Source organism: Grampus griseus (assembly GCF_964374135.1).
Source record: "Grampus griseus genome assembly, chromosome: 3".
Classification (NCBI taxonomy): Eukaryota; Metazoa; Chordata; class Mammalia; order Artiodactyla; family Delphinidae; genus Grampus; species Grampus griseus.
The window spans coordinates 42,580,249-42,607,191 of record NC_139019.1 but is presented as its reverse complement, the minus strand read 5'-3'; the positions used below and the strand labels follow the sequence as shown (position 1 = coordinate 42,607,191).

Below are 26,943 nucleotides of genomic sequence, written 5' to 3'. Positions count from 1 at the left end.
GTGGCACAGTGGATAAGACTCCATGCTCCCAATGCAGGGGGCCCGGGTCCATCCCTGGTCAGGGAACTAGATCCCGCATACATGCCTCAACTAAGGAGCCCACCTGCTGCAACTAAGATACAGCACGACCAAATAAATAAGTAAATATTTAAAAAATAGAAAACAAAAACCCTTTATTCCCCAAGTATCTGCTTCCCCAGCCTCTTCCTTCCTAGGCTTTTTGGCCTGTTTATTGTTTGTCCCAACTGTTACATCGTACCCTGGTGGCAGTGACTAATACATTTGCTTTAAACTCTTTTGACAATCCTGCCTCAGCCCTGGGAGGCTCCAAGCCTGGGGAAACAAAGGTAAGCCCTTGAGCCAAACCTTCAGGACACCACCAGATAGGTCAAAACACAAAATTACAACTCCTTTAGAATAAGGTCCATATTACTCTCTCTGGTACCAGCAACCTACACCAGGAATGTGGGCTGCTGTCCTCAAGGCCACTGGCAAGCTAGAGATTAATCACAGAGCTTTCTTGCCAAAATTCAGCAGTCTTTTCTTAAGTGTTCCCCTGGTTGTTGTGAGTTTTTTAATTAGATTCCAGAGTTCCAAAAAAAGCTGATTCTGACAGTTTCACCAGGTTATTCGTTGCTTTTGTGGAGGGAGAGTTTTCAAGTTCCCTATTCAGCCATTTTCGCTGACGTCATTCCATACCATCTACTTTCGTGCTTCTCAGCCTTACCTAAAAATATTTTCTCAGCCTGAAAAGCAGAGAAAGAAGAAAATTTTGCCACCATTGCAGCTATCAAAAGAATGTACTGTTGAAGGCAGGCTAAAAAGCAGTTGCAAAAGTTTTTTAATAAGGACACCATTAGCAAAATAACTTTTATCTTCCTTAAAGGCAATATTCATCACATTACCTGCCTTGCATTTGTCAAACCCTCGATAATAGAGGCAGAGTTTGAGAGCATAGGCTTTGGAAGAAGACCTCAGTTTGAATTCCAGATCTTCTGCCACTTGATAGTTGTTTGGCCTTGGGTAACTCTTAGAATTCTCTAGGGCTGTTTCCTTATTTGTAAAATAGGGATAATATACACTTCTAGAATCATGGTAAAGACTTAATGAGATATTTTATGTAAAATGCTTGGCACTCAGTTTTAACTATTTGTTAAATTTGGTTTCTTTCATTTGGGATTAACACATTACACTAACATTGTTGGATTTTTCCTGGTTGTTTTGCTTAAAAAAAAAAAGCCACCGGCTTCCTACGTAAGAAGAGCTGAAGTATTGCCATATGCTTTTCAGGAGACTTACCTTAAGCTGACTTTTTATAACAAGCACACCAATTTTCCTTAGACTGTATGTTTATTTGGGGTGGCTGTCGGCGAAATTGTTAGGGATGGGGAGAGGGTGCTTAAAATCCTACCAAAGCCCCTCTTTTAGCCTAGTGACTAAACTGCCAACACGTAAAAAACAAAAAACAAACCTAAATGTCTAGACAAGGGAGAGAAAGTGCCAAATCTAACAATTTTTTTTTCAAACCAGCTTCCCTTGGTGTCCACAGGGTGCAAGCACGTGATGAGAGTACGGAGCACCAGCGAGAACAGCCTGAGATGACAGACAGATAATGGGAGGTCAGCCCTAGATGGAAATGTCACATCAGCCCTTTCTCAGGTGGCCTCCGGGGTGGTAGACTGCAGGAGATCGCGTCCCTCCTCTTAGATGCCTTAAGGGCAGGCAGGCAACAGACTCTAGCGCAAAGGTCTGGCTGCAGATAAAACGCGATTAGCCCACCTGCTCCGCCCTTCCTTCCGAAGCCGGAGGGCTGGGCTCGGCGGGAGGCGTGTTGGCTGTCGCAGAGCCCTCTGGGAGTTGTAGTCCGCGGCGGCGGGAGGTTTGACTGGGGCGGCGGGCTTAGCGCTCTCAGAACTGCATCCCCCGCTGGCCTCCGCGGCCTGGGCCGTTGCCTTTTCCTGTTCAGGGGACAAGAACCCTTGCTGCAGCAAGTTGAGAAGTTTGGGGGAGGGGTGTCCTCCTTCCCGCCGAGCTCTCTGAGATTAAGGGCTCGGCCTGCTCAGGTAGAGGACGTTCCGGGTCTTGCAAACTCATCTCCCGGGAGGGAGCAGAGGGAAAGGGGGGACGCGGCTGCTAAGACTGAGCTTGCGACGGAGTCGGCTGTTACCCGGGGAAGTTCTTCAGGGAAACGCCTCGGAACTGTGGCTTCTTGCGGAAGCGGTGAGGCCAAAGCCGGGGCCCGCGGAGACCGGTCCGGAGAGGCGGCGCGCGTTCTTACAGGTCTCGGGTGAGAGCAAGTCAGGGCCTCCGTCGGGGGCTGAGAAAGAACTCGAGGGGCTGTGGGAGTCGGTGTCTGCCGGACCTTAGGGAAAAGGCAGGGTTACCGTGGGTGAACACCCGAGTGAGAGGAGGAGGGAGGAGGAGAATTGGGGGAATTGCGGGAATGGGAGCGCCCTTTTCTATCCCGAGTAGGAGAGAGCTAGAGAGGGGAGGTGGGGAGGAAGCTCCCTTGGTGCCTTGAGCTAGGACCGCAGATGGGGTGAGGGCTGAGACAGGGAAGTCCTCGTCACGCTTTTCCCCCGGCTCGACTGTGAGAGACAGTGACCACAGTAGGTGGCTTGACATTTTCCTGTCTTAGAATAATAGAGCTGGAACGGACCTTGGAGAGCAGCTAGTCAAGCGCATTCTCTCATTTTCCAGATGAGGAAACTTCAGTCCACCGAGTTGAAGAAACTGGCTCGCTCACCACGAGACAACCGGTTAATGGCCAGCTTGACTAAAACCTAATTTTCATGACTCTCAAGCCATGCCGTAATCTATTGCTGAGATCAGTAGATTAGCAAACTTTAGAACCTGTTCCCCCTCCTTTTATCTTTTTACTGCTTGTCATATGCAGGGTAACAGGCAGCCCCTGAAGGGAAAGGCTTTACACTTTGCAGTAGGTCAAAGAAACCCTTGTTTTAACTTGAACAAAAATCTCCTTGCCTCACAAACAACTACAAACTTCATATTAAGAATAAAGGTTGGTGGCAAGCTAAGATGTCACCTATAGCTTCTTTGCCTCGAAGAAAATAAAGTTCACCTTTCCTTTCCCACTGTATGCCCACTAGAGCTCTGAAAACATTTAGCCTTAGATTTCTTCTGTCTTAAATGCTGCATATCTCAGTTACATACATAAAAATAATGCTGTTTATTGTGATTTTTATAATACCCTAAATAGTTACAATAAAGGGTAAACAGCATAGGAGGATGGGAATACCTGAATTACAAATTAAAATAATGATTTATAGTATTTTTTTAAGAGATACGAACATAAAAGTAAAGAAAAAATTAAGAAGATAAAAATTTCTAGCAAGCCAGCATTTTATAATACACTTAAATTTCAGTACTTGCCAGTATTCTTTCTTTCCTACTGCCTAAACATAACTAGAGCATTTAGTGTTCCCAGTGTGAGAGGAGAGGTTCTTTGGTGCCATTGCATTGTTCTGACTGCTAATTTCTTTATTAAAACACATTGTCTTCCAGCACTGTCAAATTTAACACCTTTTGAAGGATTTATTGATCAGATTAGAAGCATGTTTCAACTGTCACATCAGAATTTGAATATTATGGCTCCTATTGGCTCACCATTAAGCAATTCATAAGGAAGAGGTTTAGATAAAGTTTGTTACCGGACTTTATAGAAGTTACAGACTTACCTAGAAGAACATACATATACATAAATGCTTTCACAAGGCTGCCTTTTTAATGATATGGTTCCAATTGCTTTGATATTGGCATACTACAGAGGTGAGTAAACTATGACCAAATTTGGCCACTGCCAAATGTATTTACTTTTTATATGGTTTTACTGGAACACAACCATGCTTACTCATTTATACATTGTCTTTTGTGCTACAGGCAGAGTTGAGTAGTTGTAGAGACCATATGGCTGGCAAAGCCTAAAATATTTACTATCTGGCCCTTTGCAGAAAAAAAATTATCAACCCCTGGCCTGGTGAACTGAATGTAAATATAGTATCTAAAACTCTACCATTTGCAGAAGTATTAGTTAATAGTAATTTTCACTCATAAATACTTGTATGGTGGGTTCATAATCCATTTCTTTGGGCAAAAGCTAGTACCTCCTTATTGCAGATTGTCGCTAGCATCTTGGCATATGTACTATAGGTTTGCTTTTGCAAAGAATTGTCAAAGAAAGTTTCTGAACCTAGTGTGGAAAGGGCTGACATTCTTTGAGATATACTGATGCTCACAGTTAATAACTTTTAAAAATAACATTTAGGAGCTTCCTTTGGTTGTTCTCTATGTTCTTTTCATGGAGATAAATGCTTCAGCATAAGCACCAGCAAACAAGTTAATAAGCTGTTTTCATATTGAGACCCCATACTAAAACCAATCTTAAAATAAATGATAAGGGTCTTTTTCTTTTTCTTTTCTTTTTTTTTTTTTTTTTGCGGTACGTGGGCCTCTCACTGTTGTGGCCTCTCCCATTGCGGAGCACAGGCTCTGGACGCCCAGGCTCAGCGGCCATGGCTCACGGGCCTAGGCGCTCCGCAGCATGTGGGATCTTCCCAGACCTGGGGCACGAACCCGTATCCCCTGCATCGGCAGGCGGACTCTCAACCACTGCGCCACCAGGGAAGCCCAAGGGTCTTATTACTAAATGATTTATCTTTGACATTAATAATCTTGTATCTGGGACTTCAGTGTCTTAAAGATCAGAGGATTGAATGAAATAGAAATGAACATATCTGTTTATGTCATTTTTTTGTATTTAACTCCCTATATTAGTGTTAGTCTGTGGCAAATTAGTGCTTAGGAATATTTAAAATTTTACTTAATCATTGGTAGCACTATTCTGTGTTACCATCTAAGTAATATTAGCTATGAAACTCCAATTCACCTCTCAACCTAATTCATCAAACTTCAGTTTATAGTTCTTAAGACTTTCAGAAAGGTATCAAATTTCCTTTGAAACAGCATTCTGGGGGAATTTGAAGTTCAGGTTACTTGACTAATTGAGGCAACTGAAAATGATCTGTTTCCTTACAGTTCTTCATATTTACTTGAATGTTAATAAATCTTTGAAAGGCACTAGGAACTTTGGACTCATTCATGATTTATTTTGAATCATTGAAATATCATCAGTTTTCTGCTTGTTTGGAATAAAAAGCTAATTTGACAATGCCACAAGATTTCAGATTCGCCCAGGACAAATACATGTATGTGATTAAACTGGAAACTTTATGTCAATTCCTGAATGTCCTTCATATTTTCCCCAACCTTGATTATCACTTTTTGTTAAGGCTGACTGAAATCTAAGAACCTGTCTAGATTTTCCTCTTTTCTGGTTTCCTAACATTCAATATTCAGTGAAAGTATCATCTCCAGGACATAAAAAATCCTGTTTCTAAACTCAACCACATTCTCAGTTTAGTTCAGGAACCAATACAGTGGAGAGTATTGGTTAACAAAGTAAGTCAGAAGTGTAGCCGTTTTTTTCTGCCATTGTTTAAGCAGGTATGTTTTTTCCTACTCTGACTTGGCTATTGACCTTTCCTGTGTTTCACTGCTGCTGGAAGGATTATTGCTGTCCAAGGGAATATCTAGCCTTGAGACAAAGAAGTTTGCATCAAGAGAAACAAATTCACCTAAGCTAGTTTGCTTCAAGAAAACTGTGTTGTTTTAAATTTTTAATCCAGATACTTCGGCACATATCTTCACTCTTCTAGTCCTAAACTTTGTTTTTAAGGAGTTTAAGGCCATTTGTCATTCTAGGTATTACTGCTTTTTTGTTTCCGAATCTGAACAGGACCTGATTTTCAGAGGCTTCTTTTGTCTTCCAAATAGCCTGCCTCCGTCTTTAAAGCAGACATCCCACTATAGTGGGAAATAGCATTTGGGATCAAAGTGGCCTAATTTCATTCCCAATCGTGGCTTTATTAGTTACGTGATTTAGGACAAGTTACTTCTGAGCTTCATGGTTTTTTATTTATTTATGTTTTTTGTATCAATAATTTGAAGGTAATACCTATTTCCCAAATCCTAAAGTATTAGATACAATTAAACAACATGTAAACATTAGGCCAGTAGTAGGCATTCAATAAATAAATGTTAGTTCCATCTTCCACTACCTTTCTATTGACTTGTCTTTTTCTCTGAGTTTTTCTCCAAAGTGACACTGTTTTTGTTCTTCAGAAATGAATTCTTTCCCTTTAGGTCTATTCTGTTTGTGACAGTTCAGTAATTCTATGAAGCTCAATTTCTTTATCTTTCTTACCTCACTGGGTTTACTCACTTTATGCTAAAGACGTACATATGTCAGCTGATTTTATTCAGGCCACTAAATTAAGCCAAAATATAATTTTGCTAGTTACTTTTAAAGAACTAAATTCATAATAAAAATGATAGCTATGTTTATTGAGCACTCACTGTGGACCGGTCACATTATTATGTGCATTATCTCATTTAAATCTCGAACCAAATTCCCTTAGGGAATTTAAGTAAGTTGCCCCAAGTCACACAGTAAATCCAGGATTCAAATCCAAGCAGTCTTATGTGAGCTGACCACTACATTCTACTTAATAGAATCAGAATAGGCCATATCCCAATTTAACCATTGTGTATAATTCAAACAAATGAATACCTTCCGAAGGTGGTTTCATGAGTTTTTGTAGATTTAAGAGCAATAAGGTTCTGCCTGCTTACCAATATTAAAAATTTTCTCTAGCATTTCTTAACAATTCTGTTTATGCCTTTTTCCTCCCACAGTATAACAGTTTCATTAAGCTCATTTCATTAAACTTAGTTTAAGTTCACAAATAATAGTAGCAAACTCCTATATAAAGTTCAGTAGTGTTTGGAATAGTTCCAAATGCTTACACATTAATTTATAGATTAATTTATAGATTATTTTATGTGCTTTAGATTTTCTTTTATTTTATGTGCTTTTAGATTTTCTTTTATAAATTTCCCCCAAGTTCTTTAAGTTATTCTTTTTGATGAAGGGGTACTGGCTTCCTCACAGTCAACTTTTCAATTTCTAAAATATTTAATTTTTTAAATTGAGATGATATTTTTAAAACTCTCTAAAGTTAATAACTTCTCTACTATATGTTTATTTTCCAAGCTTTTAATTCCTATGCCATGTCCATCTTTATTTATTTTCCTTTTCCTTCTTTTTTTCTAATTGAGATACAGTTGATGTACAATATTACATAAGTTACAGGTGTACAAAATAGTGATTCACAATTTTTAAAGGTTATACTGCATTTATAGTTATTTTAAAATATTGACTGTATTCCCTGTGTTGTACAATATATCTTTCTAGCTTGCTTATTTATTTATTTATATATTTTTGCGGTACACGGGCCTCTCACCGTCGTGGCCTCTCCCCGTCGTGGCCTCTCCTGCTGCAGAGCACAGGCTCCGGATGCGCAGGCTCAGCGGCCATGGCTCACGGGCCCAGCTGCTCCGCGGCATGTGGGATCCTCCCAGACCGGGGCACAAACCCATGTCCCCTGCATAGGCAGGCGGACTCTCAACCACTGCGCCACCAGGGAAGCCCGCTTATTTATTTTATACATAATAGTTTATAACTCTTAATCCCCTACCCATATCTTGCCCCTCCCTGCTTCCCTCGCTCCACTGGTAACCACTAGTTTGTTCTCTGTAAGTCTGTTTCCTTTTTGTTATATTCACTAGTTTGTATTATTTTTTAGAGTCCACATATAAGTGATATAATGCAGTATTTGTCTTTGTCTGACTTATTTCACTTAGCATAATACCTTCCACGTCCATCCATGTTGTTGCAAATGGCAAAATTTCATTCTTTTTTATGGCTGAGTAGTGTTGCATTATACATATACCACATCTTCTTTATCCATTCATCTGTTGATGGACACTTAGGTTACTTCCGTATCTTGGCAGTTGTAAATAATGCTGCAATGAACATTGGGGTACCTGTATCTTTTTGAATTAGTGTTTTCTTTTTTTTTCAGATATATACCTAGGAGTGGAATTGCTGGGTCATATGGTAGTTCTATTTTCAGTTTTTTGAGAAATTGGCCATACTGTTTTCCACAGTGGTTGCACCAATTTACATTCCCCCAACAGTGTATAAGGGTTCCCTTATATGTACATCCTCACCAAGACTTGTTATTTCTCACTTTTTTGATGATAACCATTCTAATGGGTGTGAGGTGATATCTTATTGTGGTTTTGAAGTTCCCAGATGATTACTGACGTTGAGGATCTTTTCTTGTGCTTGTTGGCCATCTGTATGTCTTCTTTATAAAATGTCTATTCAGATCTGCCCATTTTTAAATTGGGTTGCTTGTTTTTTTGTTGAGTTGTATGAGCTGTTTATATATTCTGGGTATTGACCCCTTATCAGTCATATCATTAGCAAATATTTTCTCCCATTCAGTAGGTTGTCTCTTTGTTTTGTCAGTGGTTTCCTTTGTGCCGCACAAAAGCTTTTAAGTCTGATTAGGTCCTATTTTGCTTTTATTTCCTCTGCTTTAGCATACAGGTCAAAAATATATGTTGCTGTGATTTATGGCAAAGGGTGTTCCGCCTATGTTTTCCTCTAGGAGTTTTATGGTTTCTGGTCTTACATTTAGTTCTTTAATCCATTTTGAGTTTATTTCTATATATGGTGTGAGAAAATGTTCTAATCTCATTATTTTACATGTGGCTGTCCAGTTTTCCCAGCACCACTTATTGAAGAGACTGTCTTTTCTCCACTGTATATTCTTGCCTCCTTTGTCACAGATTAATTGATCGTAAGTGCATGGGTTTATTTCTGGGCTTTCTCATCCTGTTCCGTCGATCTATTTGTCTGTTTTTTTGGCCAGTACCATAGTGTTTTGAGTATTGTAGCTTTGTAGTATAGTCTGAAGTCAAGAAACATTGTTCCTCCAGCTCTGTTCTTCTTTCTCAAGATTATTTTGGCTATTTGGGGTCTTTTGTGTTTCCATACAAGTTTTAAAATTATTTGTTCTGGTTCTGTGAAAAATGCCCTTGGTATTTTTATAGGGATTGCAATAATCTGTAGATTGCCTTGGGTAGTATGGTCATTTTAACAATATTAATTCCAATCCATGAACACAGTATACCTTTCCATCTGTTTATGTTGTCTTCAATTTCTTTCATCAGTGTCTTATAATTTTCCAAGTATAGTTGTTTTGCCTTCTGAGATAGGTTTATTCCTACGTATTTTATTCTTTTTGATGCAATGGTAAATGGGATTGTTTTCTTAATTTCCCTTCTGGTAATTCATTTTTAGTGTATAGAAGTGCAACAGATTTCTGTATATTAATTTTGTATCCTGCAACTTTACTGAATTCATTGTTGAGCTCTACTACTTTTTTGGTGGCATCGTAGGATTTTCTATGTGTAGTGTCATGTCATCTGCAGAGTGTTACCTTTTTACTTCCTTTCCAATTTGGAATCCTTTTATTTCTATTTCTTGCCTGATTGCTGTGGCTAGGACTTCCAATATTATGTTGAATAAAATTGGCAAGAGTGGGCATCCTTGAGTTGTTGCTGATCTTAGATACCCACCTTAATTTAAAATGTATTTTTCATTGATATTTTATATAGAATGTTTTTACTCATTACATCCAGGAGATACTTTTTGCAAGTTTTATTTAGTGAAATTGACAGTTTTAGACTAAGGATATTTAATAGGACTGTCAATCCTAGTCTTGTAAATTAGTGGGTCAAAGTACTCTTAATTCTGCCTTTAGTTTTAAAACTTAAGACCAAAGAAGTCAACTGAATTATTAATCAGTTTTATTACATTAAAAAAGGAACTGAAAAATCAGGCTTCTGTTTTTGCATATCAACTAACTGTTCTGATGAAACTACTTAGCTTACTCACAGTTCCTTTTATCTTAGTGAGATTTTAGTAACAGTTACTATTGATCAGTGTATACTTTATATTCAAGATCATTTCTGATGCTCCACATTTGAATATATATGTTATATGGCTCTATGTTTCAAATAGTCAACTAAACTTTTTACCTTAAAAGAATAAATCTTGCACTGATCTATTACAGAGCTAATTTGGGAGCCACGACTAGCAAGTGGTGTAGATATGAGCTAAAAGTGAAATGAAGAACAGAAAATCATAATCGTTTATTAGCATCCTGCTTGGTTTTATTATTTAAGTGATTTAGGACAAATTACCTGACTTCTTGACTTCATAAATTATATTTTTTAAGTTTCTTGAGGATAGGGACCATGACTTTTTTTTTTTCTGTTTTTCTCAGTACCCAAGTACCTTGTAGAGGCTCATTGAGAACTTGTTGGATGAATATATTGTTCAGAATTTACCATTACTCAGTATTTTAGTTGTCTCATCTTAGAATAGATAATCATTTTTATGTTCATACTCTTTATAAGATACAGAAATAAGGCCCTTCTTGATTGGAAATGGTAATACAGTAGACCTTGAACAACACAGGTTTGAACTGTTCAGATCCACTTATATGTGGATTTTTTTCAATATTATGTACTACAGTACTACACCATCCATGATTGGTTGAATCTACAGATGCAGAATTGCAGATACTTGACTGTCAAGTTATACACCAATTTTCAACTGTGCAGAGGCACAGTTAACTCCTCATTGTTGAAGGGTCAACTGTATATGGTTTTGCCTTTTTTGAAAAGTTACTGTTAAAATTACTATTATTACCTTATAAGGTAATACTTTAACATTTTTATTTAACATTATTTATCTTCAGTAGCACTAAGTTAATGAGAGCTTTGGCTTAATTGTTGAACAGAAACACAGAAGAGCAGAATAGGGAAATGGAAAGGAAAGAAACAAAAGAAAACACATGCTGGGGAATAGAACATGTGACCAACATCTCTATCACATAATAGTGGCATGTTGGCAATATTTGCTTAGCTCTTTGTTACTAAGAAGAATTTTTCATTTAAAAAAAAAGAGGAAAAAACTCAAGAGGCTGCATATGTTTTAAAAAAAAGAAGTATTTTTATTTGACTTTTTTTTTTTTTTTTTTACGGTACACGGGCCTCTCACTGTTGTGGCCTCTCCTGTTGCAGAGCATGGGCTCTAGGCGTGCAGGCCTCAGCAGTTGTGGCACGCGGGCTCAGCAGTTGTGACTCGCAGGCTCCAGGGCGCAGTCTCAGCAGTTGTGGCGCACGGGCTCAGCCGCTCCGTGGAATGTGGGATCCTCCCAGGCCAGGGATCGAACCCATGTCCCCTGCATTGGCAGGCAGATTCCTTTAACTACTGTGCCACCCAGGGAAGCCCGAGACTCTACAATTTTAAGGGAGACAAGGAGCTAACAGTGAGCAAAGGAGACAGAAAAGGAGGAGGGACCAGAGAGATATAGGTAAAACCTGAAGCCCTGTTGAATCAGTTTATTAAGGAAGAGAGTGATTCTTTGTGGCAAATATTTCTGATAAGGCAAGCAAGTTAAAGACTGAGAAATTGAGTTTACCAATATGGAGGGCATTGGTCTAATAAGAGTAGGTTTTGTGTAGTGATGGGGAAGATAGCCTGATTAGCATGGGTTTAAGAAAGAACAGGAGGATCTTATCTATTTTATGCTTTCTATTTGTCCTACTTCTTTTACATTTTTTTCTCCTTTCTTACCTTTCTTTAAGTCATTTATTTTTTAACATTCTCCTTTCTCCCTCTCCTAGATTATAAGTTATATATTGTTTTCTATTATGTTAGTAGTTACCTTTAAAATTACACCATACATCACATCAAAGTGTAATGTTGATCTGGCCAATACAAGGGCTTTAGAACACTTTAATTCCAAGAACTTCACTTGATCTTTTCCCCCTTTGGTCTGGAATTTTAATTTTTTTTTCCAACTCTGTAACATATTGTTTATTGATTCTGCTTGAATTCATTAAACTTCTTGAATCTGCAGATCATTATCTTTTATGAATTCTCGAAAAGCCTAAGCCATTATCTCTTCAATATTACCTCTGCTATCTCCTCTTTCCGGTTCACCAATTACATGCATGTTAGACCTTCTCATTCTGTTTCTTGTCTTTTAACCTCTCTCCCACATTTTCTGCCTTTTTTTTTCTCTCTTTGCCACTTTCTAGATAACTTCTGATGTATCTTCTAGTACATTAATTTTCTCTTCAATTTCTTTAATAAAGGTTGCTAATTTTATTTATTTAGTATTATTTATAGATTTGTTTTTAAGGTACCATTGGCTTATAAAATTGTTCATTATATTTTTACTTCTGTATACCCTACAGTGTGCTCACCACCAAAAATTTACTTTCCATCCATCACCATACAGTTGATCCCCTTTACCCTTCTCTCTGCCCCTTTCCCTCTGATAACCACTACTCAGTATTCTCAGTATCCATGTATTTGTTTTTGTTTAGTTTGTTCATTTATTTATTTAATTTGTTTTGTTTTTTATATTCCACATATAAGTGAAATCACACAGTATTTATTTCTCTGACTTATTTCACTTAACATAATATCCTCAAGGTTCATCCATGTTGTCATAAATGGCAAGGTTTCATCTTTTTTTTATGGCTGAGTAATGTTTCATTGTATGTATATGCCACACCTTCTTTATCCATTCATTCATTATTGGGCACTTAGGTTGTCTCTGTACTTTGGAAATACTTCTTGCAATACTATTGCAAATAGTGCTGTGATGAACATAAGAGTGCATATATCTTTTTTGAATTAGTGTTTCTTTGGATAAACACCAAGAAGTGGGATGGCTGGATCATATGCTACTTCCATTCTTAAATTTTTGAGGAATCTCCATACTGTTTTCCATAGTGGCTGCACCAGTTTACATTCCCACCTACAGTGTGTAAGTGTTCCCTTATATCTACATCCTCACCAACACGTGTTATTTCTTGCCTTTTTGATAATAACCATTCAAATGGGTGTGAGGTGATATCTTATTGTGGTTTTGATCCCTAATAATCCCTAATAATTGATGATGTTGAACATCGTTTTCATGTGCCTGTTGGCCACCCATATGTCTTCTTTGGAAAATGTCTGTTTATCTCCTCTGCGCATTTTTTTTTTTTTTTTTTCTGTGGTACGCAGGCCTCTCACTGTTGTGGCCTCTCCCGTTGCGGAGCACAGGCTCCGGATGCGCAGGCTCAGCGGCTATGGCTCACGGGCCCAGCCGCTCCGCGGCATGTGGGATCTTCCCGAACCGGGGCACGAACCCGTGTCCCCTGCATCGGCAGGTGGACTCTCAACCACTGCGCCACCAGGGAGGCCTTATGAACATTTTAATAATGTTAATTCTTTGAATTTATGAGCACAGAATATCTTTCCAGTTATTTGTGTCTTTAAATTTATTTCTAGGTATTTTATTCTTTCTGTTGCAATTGTAAAGGCAATTATTTTCTTTTTTTAATAAATTTATTTATTTATGGCTGAGTTGGATCTTTGTTGCTCCATGCGGGCTTTCTCTAGTTGTGGCAAGCGGGGGCTACTCTTTGTTGTGGTGCGCGGACTTCTCATTGTGGTGGCTTCTCTTGTCGCGGAGCACGGGCTCTAGGTGCTTGGGCTTCAGTAGTTGTGGCTCGCGGGCTTAGTTGCTCTGCGGCATGTAGGATCTTCCTAGACCAGGGCTCAAACCTGTGTCCGCTGAATTGGCAGGCAGATCCTTAACCACTGTGCCCCCAGGGAAGCCCCCAATTATTTTGTTAATTTCTCTTTCTGATAGTTCATTGTTAGTGTATGGAAACACAACAGACTTCTGAGTATTAATTTTGTATCTGCATCTTTACCAAATTTATTGATGAGTTCTAGTAGTTTTTTGGTGGTGTCCTTAGGATTTTCTATTAATAGTATCATATCATCTGCAGACTATTAAATTTTACTTCTTCCTTTCCAATTTGGATTCCTTTTATTTCTTTTATTCCTTTTATTTCTTTTTCTTGCCTACTTGCTCTGTCTAGGACTTTTTTTTTTTTTTAGAAGAGGGAGAAAGCACAAGGGCCGCAACCAACCAGGCCCCCTGGCCCACTCCTCACACCAGGGGTGGCAGAGGACCTGGATACAGATGTGTTCAGCAGCAGACACGTGCTGCTGCTGCCCTCCAGCCCCAAGTTTCCCCCAGGAAAGGGATCCGTGGGACCACCCTCCAATGCCCCCGCCATCTGCACTTGCCTCTCCCCTTTCCCCATCCCAACCTGTGCGCTGGGCCCATGGCAGGGTGTGGAAGAGACGCAGTGCACCAAGGCAGGAAGTGCTACAAGGGGCACCCCCCCTTCCCTCTCGCCACTTCCTCTGGTGGAATGTTGCCTTTCGACCTGAGACCCCTGGCCTAGGTGGAACAAGCGCCTCCCCTGAACGACCGATGCAGGCCAGTTCGCGGACGTGCGTGCAAGACCCACCACTGTTCCCATCATGTGGCCAGGGGCAGTGAGGATGGACTGAGGATGCTGCCTGCAGGGGTCAGGGGAGCATCCAGGGAGGTAGGAAGAAGGAGATGGATGGATACCGTCTTTTAATACTATGTTGAATAAGCGTGGTGAGAGGGGCCATTCTTGTCTTGTTCCTGATTTAGGAGGATAGCTTTCAGTTTTTCACCACTGAGTATGTGTAGCTGCTGGGTTTGTCACATATGACCTTTATTATGTTGAGGTACATTCTTTCTATACCCACTTTATTGAGAGTTTTTATCATAAATGGGTGTTGAATCTTGTCAGATACTTTTTCTGCATCCGTTGATAAGGTCATATGGTTTTTATCCTTTATTTTGTTAATGTGGTGTATCACATTGATTGAATTGCAGATAATGAACCATCCTTGCATGCCTGGAATAAATCCCACCTGATCATGGCATATAATCTTTTTACTGTATTGATGTATTCAGTTTGCTAATATTTTGTTGAGGATTTTTGTATCTATGATCATCGGAGATATTGGGCTATAATTTTTCTTTTTTTATGTTGTCTCTGTCTGATTTTGGTGTCAGGGTGATGTTAGCCTCGTAAAATGAGTTGGGAAGCATTTCCTCCTTTTGGAAGAGTTTGAGAAGGATAGTTATTAAATCTTCTTTTAATGTTTGATGGAATTCACCTGTGAAGCTGTCTGGTCCCAGACTATTGTTTTTGGAAGCTTTTTTGAGTACTATTTCAATCTCTGTACTAGTGATTGGTTTATTCAGATTTTCTATTTCTTTGTGATTCAGTCTTGGAAGATTGTATGAGTCTGAGAATTGGTCCCTTCTAGGTTGTCCAATTTGTTGGTGTATGACTGTTCATAATCTCTTATAATCCTTTTTGTTTCTGTGTTATCTGTTGTTATTTCTCCTCTTTCATTTGTAGTTTTATTTATCAGCATTTTTTCCTTACTATGTCTAGCTAAAGGTTTGTTTATCTTTTCAAAGAACCAGCTCTTGGTTTCATTGATCTTTTTTATTGCCTTTTTAGTCTATTTCACTTATTTCCACTCTGATCAATATTATTTCCCTCCTTCTACTGACTTTGGGTTTTATTTGTTCTCTTTTTTCTAGTTTTTTTAGGTGAAAGATAAAGTATTTCAGATTTTTCTTGTTTCTTAAGGTAGTTCTGTATTGCTATAAACTTCCCTCTTAGTACCACTTTTGTTGCATCCCAAAGATTTTGGTTTGATGTATTTTCATTTTCATTTATTTTCAGGTAATTTTTGATTTCTCTTTTGACTTCTTCTTTGATCCAGTAGTTGTTCTGTAGCATGTTGTTTAGTCTCCATATATTTTCCAGCTTTTGTTTGTAGTTGATTTCTAGTTCCATACTATGGTGACTGGAAAATATACTTGATATAATTTCAGTGTTGTTAAATTTATTGAGACTTATTTTGTTTCCCAACATATGGTCTGTCATTTGAGAAAGTTTCATGTGCACTTGAGAAGAATGTGTATTCTGCATTTGGATGGAATGTTCTGTACAAATCTATCAAATCCACCTGGTTTAACGTTTCATTTAAGGCCACTGTTTCTCAGTTGACTTCCTCAGTTGATCTATCCTTTGATGTAAGTGAGGTGTTAGAAGTCCCCTACTATTATTGTGTTGCTCTCAATTTCTCCCTTTAGGTCTGTTAATAATTGTTTTATATGTTTTGGTGTTCCTATGTTAGGTGCATGTATATTAGTAACTGTGATGTCTTTTTTTTTAATTTAATTTAATTTTTTATTGAAGTATAGCACAGGGAACTATACTCAGTATTTTGTAATACCTATAAGGGAACAGAATCTAAAAAAGAATATATGTTTGTGTGTGTGTGTGTGTGTGTGTGTGTGTACACACACACACGTATGTATAACTGAATCACTTTGCTGTAATGTCTTCTTGATGAATTATCCTATCCAGCCACTTTGTGTCTTTGAATTGGTGAATTCAGTCCATTTACAATTAGGTGATTATTGATAGATGAAGACAGTATCGCCATTTTATCTTTTGTTTTCTGGTTACTCTACATCTCCATTATTTCTTTTTTCTTGTGTTTCCATCTACCATTTTGGTTTGGTGTTTTTCTATGATGTTTTTCTCAGTTTCCTCTTTTTTTATGTGTCATGTCTTTGCTCTGGATTTATGTTCTGTGGTTTCCATTGGGTTTGTATAAAATTGTCATGCATAAAATAGTACGTTTTCTGCTGGTAGCATCTTTTTTTTAAAATTCATTTATTTATTTATTTACTTATTTATTTTTGGCTGCACTGGGTCTTTGTTGCTGGGCACGGGCTTCCTCTAGTTGCAGTGAGCGGGGGCTACTCTTCGTTGTGGTGCACGGGCTTCTCCTTGTGGTGGCTTCTCTTGTTGTGGAGCATGGGCTCTAGGCACACGGGTTTCAGTAGTTGTGGCTCACAGGCTCTAGAGCTCAGGCTCAGTAGTTGTGGCGCATGGGCTTAGTTGTTCTGAGGCAAGTGGGATCTTCCCAGACCAGGGATTGAGCCCATGTCCCCTGCATTGGCAGGTGGATTCTTAACCACTGTGCCACCAGGGAAGTCCCTGCTGATAGCATCTTAGCTACATTTACCTATATGGATTCTGTCCTTTTCCTCTTCCCCTTTTGTGTTTTTGTTTTCTCAAACTATCCCTTTTTATATTGTGAGTTTGTTACCCAATTGAAATTTTTTTCTATTCCCTCCCTTTACCTTTCCACTATAATAAAGTGTTTACAAACCTATTCTAATAAAGAGTTGCAATTTTCTGATTTCATCTATTTATCACCTTACTCAAAATGCTGTGTACTTTTGCCTTTTAGTTTCTGGTAAAACAGCTCCTTTCAACATTTCTTATAAGACAGGTCTAGTGTTGATGAACTTCCTCAGCTTTTGTTTATCTGGGGAAGTCTTTATTTCTCCTTCATATCTGAATGATAACTTTGCTAGATAGGGTATTCTTGGGTGAAAGTTTTTATCTGTCACGGTATTTTGAGAATATAATCCCACTCCCTCCTGGCCTGTAGAGTTTCTGGTGAGAAATCTGCTGACAGTAAAATGGGGGTTCCTTTGTAGGTTATCATCCTTTTTCCCCTGGCTGCCCTTAAAATTTTTTCTTTGTATTGACTTTTGTTTTGTTTTGTTTGTTTGTTTTTTTGCGGTACGCGGGCCTCTCACTGTTGTGGCCTCTCTCGTTGCGGAGCACAGGCTCCGGATGCGCAGGCTCAGTGGCCATGGCTCACGGGCCCAGCCGCTCCGCGGCATGTGGGATCTTCCCAGACCGGGGCACGAACCCGTGTCCCCTGCATCGGCCGGCGGACTCTCAACCACTGCGCCACCAGGGAAGCCCTGTATTGACTTTTGATGATTTTAATATAATGTGTCTCGGAGAAGGTCTTTTTGCATTGAGGTAATTAGGTGTTCTCTTAGCTTCATAGATTTGTATATCCAATTCCTTCCCCAGGTTTGGGAAGTTCTCAGCTATTATTTCTTTAAGTAAACTCTGTTCCCTTCTCTCTTCTGGGATACCCACTACCCTAATGTTGCCCTTCCTAAAAGAATCGGATAACTCTTGTAGAATTTCCTCATTAAAAAAAAAAAATCTTATTTCTCTTTGCTCTTGTATCATTTCTAGATTTCTGTCTTCAAGCTTGCCAATTCTCTCTTCCATTTGGTCTGCTCTATTTCCATTGCTTTCTACTTCATTCTTCATCTCATTTATTGAATTCTTCAGCTCTAGAATTTCCGTTTAGCTCTTTTTTAGTTTCAATCTCTTTGTTACTTTTGTTCATTAATTTTATTCCTGAGCTCATTGAAACTGCCTTTCTACAAGAAAACTTGTAGCTTGTCGAGTGTCTTCATAACAGCTATTTTGAATTCTCTATCAATTAGATCACAATATTGCATGACTTTATGTTTGGTTTCTGGAGGATTGTCATTTTCTTTTTGTAGTGCACTGTTACTGTGGTTCATGGTGCCTGATGAGCTGTTTCTCCGCAGGCACACTTGAGCTGTTTCTCTGCAGGCACATTTGAGCTGTTTCTCCACAGGCACATTTTTTTTTTTTTTTTTACATTTTTGCTTGATTATAATGAGTTAAACAGATTAGAAATTGAGGCCTTTCTTTTTCTTTCCAGTAGGTGGTGCTATAGCACAATCTTTTGGTTTTTCTTACTTGAGCCAACTCTGGTTATATATTTGAGCCCTTACTCTCCATCGTCCATCACCTCTGTTAGTGGCATTACCCTGGGTCCTCATTATTGCTTCTTGTGCCTCCAGGGTTGTTGGTGCATTGCTTCTGCTACTGTCACTGGCATCATCAGCCAGGACGGTGGACTCTTCCTTCGCATCCAGGATCTCCTGAGTCACAGACTCTGACACTGCAGGGGGGAGGGAGACGAAAGGGAAGAAGAGCCAGGATTGCATGGGCACCGTTGCTGTTTTCAGTGTTGTAAGGTTCTACGTCTCTGCCTCTGTGGCCATGGGGGCTGTTGAGGCAGGAGTCATGTGCCCTGCCTCCCCTGCTGCTACCCAGTACTCTGGGGCTGCAGTCTCAGCTGCTGTAGCCAGAGGGGTAGGATTACAGGCACTGCCTTTGCTCTTCCCTTGGTTTCTCCCTCCCTCAGTTCCCCTCCTCTGTGTGTTCCAGTCCACTCACTTGTAGATGTACAGATGTGTGGGATTCTCAAGCATCCTAGTATGTTGGGCAGAGGCACCTTTGTTGTGTTGTGGATGTTTTACTGGTTTACTGGTTGAAGGGGAAAGATAAAGGTAGCTTTTTATTCTACCATGTTGCCAACGCCCTCTCTTCAACTTTAAAATGCATCCATTGAGTTTTAAATTTTGGCTATTACATTTTGTGTTACTATATTTTTTCTTTTTTTTATTTATTTAGGCCTAAACATTCATTCTGGTCCTTTTCAAATATGCTGTTACTTTTTGAAAATGTCTGCTTTTTCCTTTATTTGTTTAAACATAGGATACATAATTATTTTATAATCTTATTCTGATATCCCTATAGTTGAAGCCTTTGTGGATCTGTTTCTGCTATTTCTTCTGGTTCTTACTAATAGTACTTTGTTTCTTTATATGCTAGGTTATTTTTGACTATGTACTGTTCATTGTTCTTGAAAGATTGTTAGCAAGTCTTTTGAGGCCTAGGATCAATCTTTTCTGTATCCTCATAGAAAAGATTTACATTTGCTTCGGCCAATTGCCTATAAGCTCTACCAAGCAAGTAGCCTGAAATTATATTCACAGGTTTAAGTGTTCTTTGATCACCTTGCAAATCCATATGAGGTGCAGTTTGTGGTATATAATATTTCCCTCAAGCACACACACACACACACACACACACATACACATACACATACAGGCTGTAGTCATTGTCAAGAAAACTTGTTTGTTATTCCTTTGTGAGGGAGTGAGGCACTTTTACTTCTTGTTTACTCCTAATCTGATGGTAAAGTTCTTTGTAGTCCCAGCTGTATGGGAAGTACGGAGAGGAGATGATTTCTTACTACAGTCGTTCCTTACTTTGGGTGAATCTTGGGTTTTGTCTTCTATTTTCTTAATACTTCACAAGGTCTTGAAAACCTCAGCCCAGTTTCTCCTGGCACAGCAAATACCCTCAGAGCAGAAGCAACTTCTTTGAGCTACTTACTTTCTAGGTTCCTTAAATTCACCTGCAAATGGCCTGCTTTTCCTTACTAAAAGGTGCTTTTCAAAAATTTTTAAAAAATATTGTATCCAACCTGCTGTATAAAAAAATAAGGAAAAAACAACAACAACAAAGATTGTAAAGGGCTTCAAGAGGTCATATTGTTCATCACCCTACCTCAGCTGTGCTGTACATACTGTAACAGTATTAGAAATTTAAGATGACTTCCTTTATACCTGACCAACCTCTTATTAATTTTTTTTTAACACACTGACTCCTATTTTCAATTGATGTTTAATTTGTATTATATTCACTACTTTTTAATTTTTCTCTCTTACTGGTTTAGGAAACTTTTAAAAGATCTTCACAAACACAGCTATTTTATTATGTTAAAAGTTTTAATGTTTTGATTTCCAGCTGTCATCAGCAAAGTTTTAATATATTTCACAGACAAAAAAATAAATAAAATAAAATGAATGTATGAGATCTCTGATTTAAAAAAATAATAATAATATTTTATCTAGTATTTTTAGTTGTTTTCTGCAGGAAAATGAGTCCAAGTAGCCTAATCTATTTTATTACTGGAAATGGATTGCCGTGCTTCTTTTTTACTAAGCTGAAAAATAAGCAGTAACTCCATTTCAACTTAACAGGTTTCTGATAATATAAATATTTTAGGCATGTAGCTCATTAAGATATCTTCAGCAAATTCCTGTGTTTTTTCAGTTTCTTATGCATGCAAATATATTACCTATTAATAAAATACTTTTTAAATTAAACTTTAAATTGTTTCTCTTTTCGGATTTATTATAGGACTGACTTCTTCAGTGCTTAGAGTCTGAGAAAAGATGGCAAATATGGATAGTGATTCTAGCCATCTTCTCATCCCTGAGGTAGATAATGAAATAAATCCTGGACCTATGAATATCCAGTTTGATTCATCAGATATAAGATCCAAAAGGTAAGTGTTTAAAATAAAATATTTATTTTATAATTAAGGTTTTTAATTATTAATATACAACTAATTATAACCAAATATATATAACTTTGATTATAAAATATCCAGTTTCTTACAGGATCTGTATGTTTGTATGTGGTGGAGAATAAATATAAATACTCTTTTCTCACTTATATCTGACTTTTTATACTAAACTCCACTTGTCTGTCAGGGGTGGTTGGGAAGTTTTATGAAGTAAGATGCATATAACTCATTTAACAAATACATATTGATTATCTGATTTGTGCAAGGTAATATGCGAGGTGCTGGGGATAGAACAGTAAAAGTAATACGTAATCCTTACCTTCATTGAGCTTAAATTCCAGCAGATAGTTTAAGATAAGTAGAGTTTAAAATTTATTTCATTGCATACCTGGAAAACCCAAAAGAATCCACTGAAAAATTATTATAAATAATAAGAATTCAGTAACGTGGTTGTTTACAAAACAGGCAAAAATAAATAGCATTCTGATGAGAAAATATAATGAAGAAAAAGATAAAATACATAGGAATAGCCTTAAGGATGTGCAAAATCTATATGAGAGAAACTTTAAAATACTACTGAGAGACCTAAAATAACATGTAGAATATTTCTTCAAATCTGAGATGCTGATTATAAGTTGTGCTGCTTTTTTTTTAGCTATTTATTATTTATTTGGTTTCGCCATGTCTTTGTTGTGGCAGCTGGGCTCCTTAGTTGTGGCATGCAAACTCTTAGTTGCGGCATGCATGTGGGATCTAGTTCCCTGACCAGGGATCGAACCCGGGCCCCCTGCATTGGGAGTGCAGAGTCTTAACCACTGTGCCGCCAGGGAAGTCCCTGTTGTTTTTGTTTTTAATATAATACATAAACTGCTACCCATACCTCTGATGCAACAATTTCTTTGGACTTAGAATTTTATTTTGATGTTTACTAGAAGAACTCTTGTAATTATAAAAATAAAAATATAAACAAAATATATTGGTTAAGATATTACAAATCTGATTCTTCGCATATAGAGTCTAATTCTTCTGAATCACTTTTTGACTTGCATTCATCAAAATCAGTGTTTTTTTTCCTGCCCACACAAAATTGTCCTTAGTATCACTGAGAACATTGATAGTGTAACATTTCTTGAAAGAATTTTCTTCCTAGTCACTGACACTTTTTAGTTTTGATGCTTGCACTTTCCTGATCTTACCAGAAGGTGTCACAGAAAGCTTTCTAAACACTGTGGCTCACATTTCTTCCTTAAATGGTCCCTAAATGGTTTGATGACTGAAACGATCACAGGTGACAGTTACCTTCGTGCCACCAGAAATAATTACTTTCATGACTGCCACCTGGCTGACAGTGATTAAAAGATGTCCTGAATTATGAGATGCATCCATATTTTAGAAATGATTAAATGTGCATATTAGAATTAATAAGATAAGACATGTAACAAAAAGGCATATACTGGTCTCAGTAGGGAAGACTCTAAAATAAAATGTCATGCTCTTTAAATTTTAATCCATAAAGTTAATGTGATCTGCCCCTCACCAAAAAACATGCCAGCAACCAATTCCAAAGTTTACATGGCCCAACAATTTCATTTCTAAGCATTAATTTGCAATGTCAAATAATATATGCACAAGGTTGTTTAATGCACTATTTTTTATAATAGCAAAAGTTTGAAAACAACTAAAATGTCTTTTCTTATAGGACTGGATAAATAAATTATGGCACATTGATACAATGGAATATTTTTCACCCATTGAAAAGAAGGAAGTGGCTTTATTACATATCAAAATGGAACAAGTCTTCAACTTATTTTGTTAAATGAAAAAAGTGAAGTGCAGAGCAGTGTATATAGTATACTACCATTTGGGTAAAAACAACATTAACAAGTTATATATTATGCAAATATGTATAAATGACTCTGGGGGAATAAATGGGAAACTGTAAGAGTGGTTGCCTCCTCAGAAGGAAACTGAGTGCTTGAGGTGGGACGTGTGGCAGATTACTATTTGGGAAATGCCCAACTATTCATCAACCCCACCTCTTTGCCAGCAGAAGCCTAACCGTGTTAAGAATCGAAGTAGTTTCCAATCCAGGAGATGAAGGAGGATTGGTTTAAGCTAGTCTTGATAATCCCATTTCCGTTTTCCAGATACTTAATTTTTTAGTCTTTTTTGCAGCTAGAGCAGTGTGAAATTTATCACATGACAAATTTATCTTTGTCATTTAAGGTGGCCATCAGAGAAGATAATGAAATGAATCTTGTAATTTTCACTTATATGTTCCAATATCAGTGAATACAAGGACTAATGAATGCTGATTAAATGCTCAGGATTTTCTTGAAACCTCTAAATTCTATGATAAATAATTGACCACTGTGACAATAGAACATAGGTCATTAAAGTGTATTCCACTGCAGTAGGTTGGCAGGAGTTCAAACAGTTCTCTGAGAATTTGTTTAACCGTGTAGGTTAAATGGAAATATATTTTCTATAATGAAACTTGTCAAAATAAGAGGGAATCAACTATTTTCAATCAGGATAACTATCTAGGTAAGCATGTTTCAAGGAAGGCAAATATTTATAGGGGTTTAGCAGTATTGAATGCTAATTTGCTTGTGAAATAATTTCAGAAACTTATTTGATGAGGAAAAAAACAGGAGTACCTTAAAACATTGTTATTTCACTTTATATACATAAATCTCAGACACAGTGAGGGAAGTGTCTTCAATTAGAAGAACCAACTTAGACAACTATTTCCAAAACTTCAGTCATTTTAGAGTCACCTTATGACTTTGGTGATATCCCAGTACCACCTGTGTAATATTATAATTTAATATTTTTTAAAATTTATTAACGTTGAAAAATTAGGGTTAATTTAGCCTCATCTTCATGTATTCGTGAAATGAAGTATTGTTTATACTTTTTTCTAATATGCATTGCAGTAAATACCAAGTAGTTAAAATAGCGTTTATCCTTGTGCTACCTAAAATCATCTTACATATAACCACACTTTTGGAAACTGTCTTAGGCTGTTAGAATATAAAGAACAACATTTGATAATTTTAGATTGCTTATCCTCAGTTTAGTTTGTGGTTGACTTTATCTCTTCCACTAGGTGGCAGTCAAAATCATGTTTTGGTTCAAATATAAGAATTTTAAGAACTGCTTTGGACTAAAAGATAACGTGCTGGACCTGCTTATCATTTTGTTGGACCTGGGGTCTAATTAGACTTAGGTGGAAGAAGGAGCTTGTCACTGTAGAGGAATGATACATGTCATAATTATTTGGATTATTTAGGGACCTTTTGCAAACTATACAAATCCACTTTTCCCTCTGCATGCCTCCACTCCCCTCCCCTCTCCTCCCCTCCCCTCCCCTATTAGTTTTTTTTACCTGGTTTGGGGTGGAGTGAGGAATGTGTGTGGCAGGACAGGAAGGTTTAGAAATCTGCTATACTGTATTTGATAATATTCCATTGGCAATCACTGGTCTTAGAGATTGTTTTCCTGCTTTTCCCAGACTTTCTGGTAACCAAATATTAGACCTGGTATTCAGGATTGCTTCATGCTTTGCTGCTACTCTGGGATTATGACCTTTGGGAGTTGACCACTCCAGCCAGCCTGAAACCAAATTGTGAAGTGGTTAATTTGGCTTTGCACTTCCCTTTTTCCATTTTTTCAAACTCTGTTTCCTCTTCCTTTTTTCCCAGGACCTAGGGCTTTCTTGCTCCTCTCTACGTGCCCAGTTTTTCTCAGGGAATTCACTCAAAAATTTCCTCTAGACAGTGCTTTGTAAGTTATACTTTTTCTTCCTCCCCTTATTCACTAGTGCTTATCTGTCCTATTCGTGCAGGGCTTTCTTGTCTGTTTAGGTGTTACGATGGCAAACAATCTGATGTGTCAAAGACCTACTCTATTACTTTTCCATGGCTGTTTGCATTTTAATAAGGAGAATCCTAGAATATAAAAGCCTAACCTAGGGCTTCCCTGGTGGCACAGTGGTTAAGAATCTGCCTGCCAATGAAGAGGACACGGGTTCGAGCCCTGGTCCGGGAAGATCCCACATGCCGCGGAGCAGCTAAGCCCGTGCACCACAACTACTGAGCCTGTGCTCCAGAGACCGTGAGCCACAAGTACTGAGCCCACACACCACAAGTACTGAAGCCCACGTGCCTAGAGCCTGTTCTCTGCAACAAGAGAAGCCACCGCAATGAGAAGCCCGTGCGCCACAATGAAGAGTAGCCCCCTCTCACTGCAACTAGAGAAAGCCCACGCGCAACAATGAAGACCCAACACAGACAAAAATAAATAAATTAAATAAATAAATAAAAGCCTAACCTAAAGGTTAGATTTTTCTAATTGATAACATTTCAAGTACTCTGGTAAGCCAGTGGGGTAGAGGTAGACATTGAAAATAGGCAGTTCCGGGTGCCCTTCAAACATACTAAGCATGCTTATGGCCCCTATTTTTTTTTTTTTTAGAGTGTCTACTTGTCTACACATCTGTAAACTGGCCTCTCACTTTCATCTGTCAATAATACTATCGCTGAATAGCAGGCTGAATTGATTCTTTTTGGTATTTGTGGTCCTGGGTCGGGGGGCGCATAACAAAGTGAAGAGTTTATCTATTAATGTGCCCTGGACCAATAACAGTGATTATTGAGGCTTGGTAGTTTCATAGTTGGGGATTTATACAGAGCTAGAAAAGTAGTTTTCCCAGGAGGACTGGCTTCCAGAGCTGCATAAATTGCATTTTGAGGAACTTGCCATCTATGTTAAATAGACAGGACCAGGGCCCTTAACCATTTATCAGTGCCATGGAGCTGATACCAACTTGCTGATTGTATTACAACTTCTGTACCCTTCCCTCTCCTTCCTCCTTTTCTCCCTACTCTCTTCCCTCTCCTCTTTTCTCTCCCTTTTTAGTCCACTTCTCTAACCTCTCTTCTCCCCACTCTCCACCATTATTTTTCTCCAGTGGAACTCTTTTTGCTAAACGCTTGAAGAGAGCAACCCTGGCCATGGATTCAGAGATGCTTTAAATCTAACTAAAGGGACTTCCCTGGTGGTGCACTGGTTAAGAATCCTCCTGCCAATGCAGGGGACATGGGTTCAAGCCCTGGTCCGGGAAGATCCCACATGCCGTGGAGCAACTGAGCCCGTGTGCCACAACTACTGAAGCCCATGTGCCTAGAGCCGATGCTCTGCAGCGGGAGAGGCCACTGCAGTGAGAAGCCAGCGCACCACAACGAAGAGTAGCCCCTCTCGCCACAACTAGAGAAAACCTGCGCACAGCAACGAAGACCCTATGCAGCCAAGAATAAATTAATTGATTTAAATAAATAAATAAATAAATAAATCTAACTATGGACTTTGTTAGAATGGGATCTTATTTCTAGTCCCATCAGAACCTTTTTATTCTCTCAAGTTCATAGGTTCTTTTACTTCTGTCTCTCTTTCCAGATGTCTTTGTTTGCTTAACTATCCTTTTGTATCCATATCTGCTTGCCTGAGTTGCTTCCATTTCTTTCCTTATTCTCTCTGGTCTGTCTGATTTTGCTGTTTCCTTCGTTGCCTCTAAACTAATGCTTTATTTTCTTCCCTTTCTTCCTCCCTCATTGACATTATTTGGACAAGCCTGAAGAAAGAGGGAGCCTAATGAGTTTGACCGGTGCTCATTAGCACCAATCAAGTGTGTTTTGTTGGGAGGAAAGGGTATGAAGAGTTGGGCTAGCATCTTTCTCTGTCTACTCAGTATTATAACATCTCCAAGTATATAGTTGAAAAGGCTTTTAGTGTGTAAACCAAAAAAAAATAATGCAGGGGGCTGCAAATAAGAAAAGAGTTTATTGGGGGGGGGTCTTAAAATTATAATTCGGGAGACA

At 38.3% G+C, this 26,943-nt stretch overlaps 1 protein-coding gene across 3 annotated transcripts in view; it reads left to right on the top strand.

Moving 5' to 3' along the window:
- Positions 1–1,934: 1,934 nt before the first annotated feature.
- The window catches only part of SLC38A9 (solute carrier family 38 member 9), a 98,613-nt gene continuing 73,604 nt past the window's right edge, over positions 1,935–26,943 (top strand). For 2 of the 3 annotated variants that reach the window (XM_082651752.1, XM_082651750.1), the window contains exons 1-2: positions 1,935–2,287; positions 20,893–21,040. In XM_082651752.1, coding sequence (XP_082507878.1) covers positions 20,928–21,040 — 113 coding nt within the window. In that variant the 5' untranslated portion in view covers positions 1,935–2,287; positions 20,893–20,927. Of the gene's footprint in view, positions 2,288–20,892; positions 21,041–26,943 lie in introns of those variants that run through there. The other variant, XM_082651751.1, reaches the window with a different exon arrangement.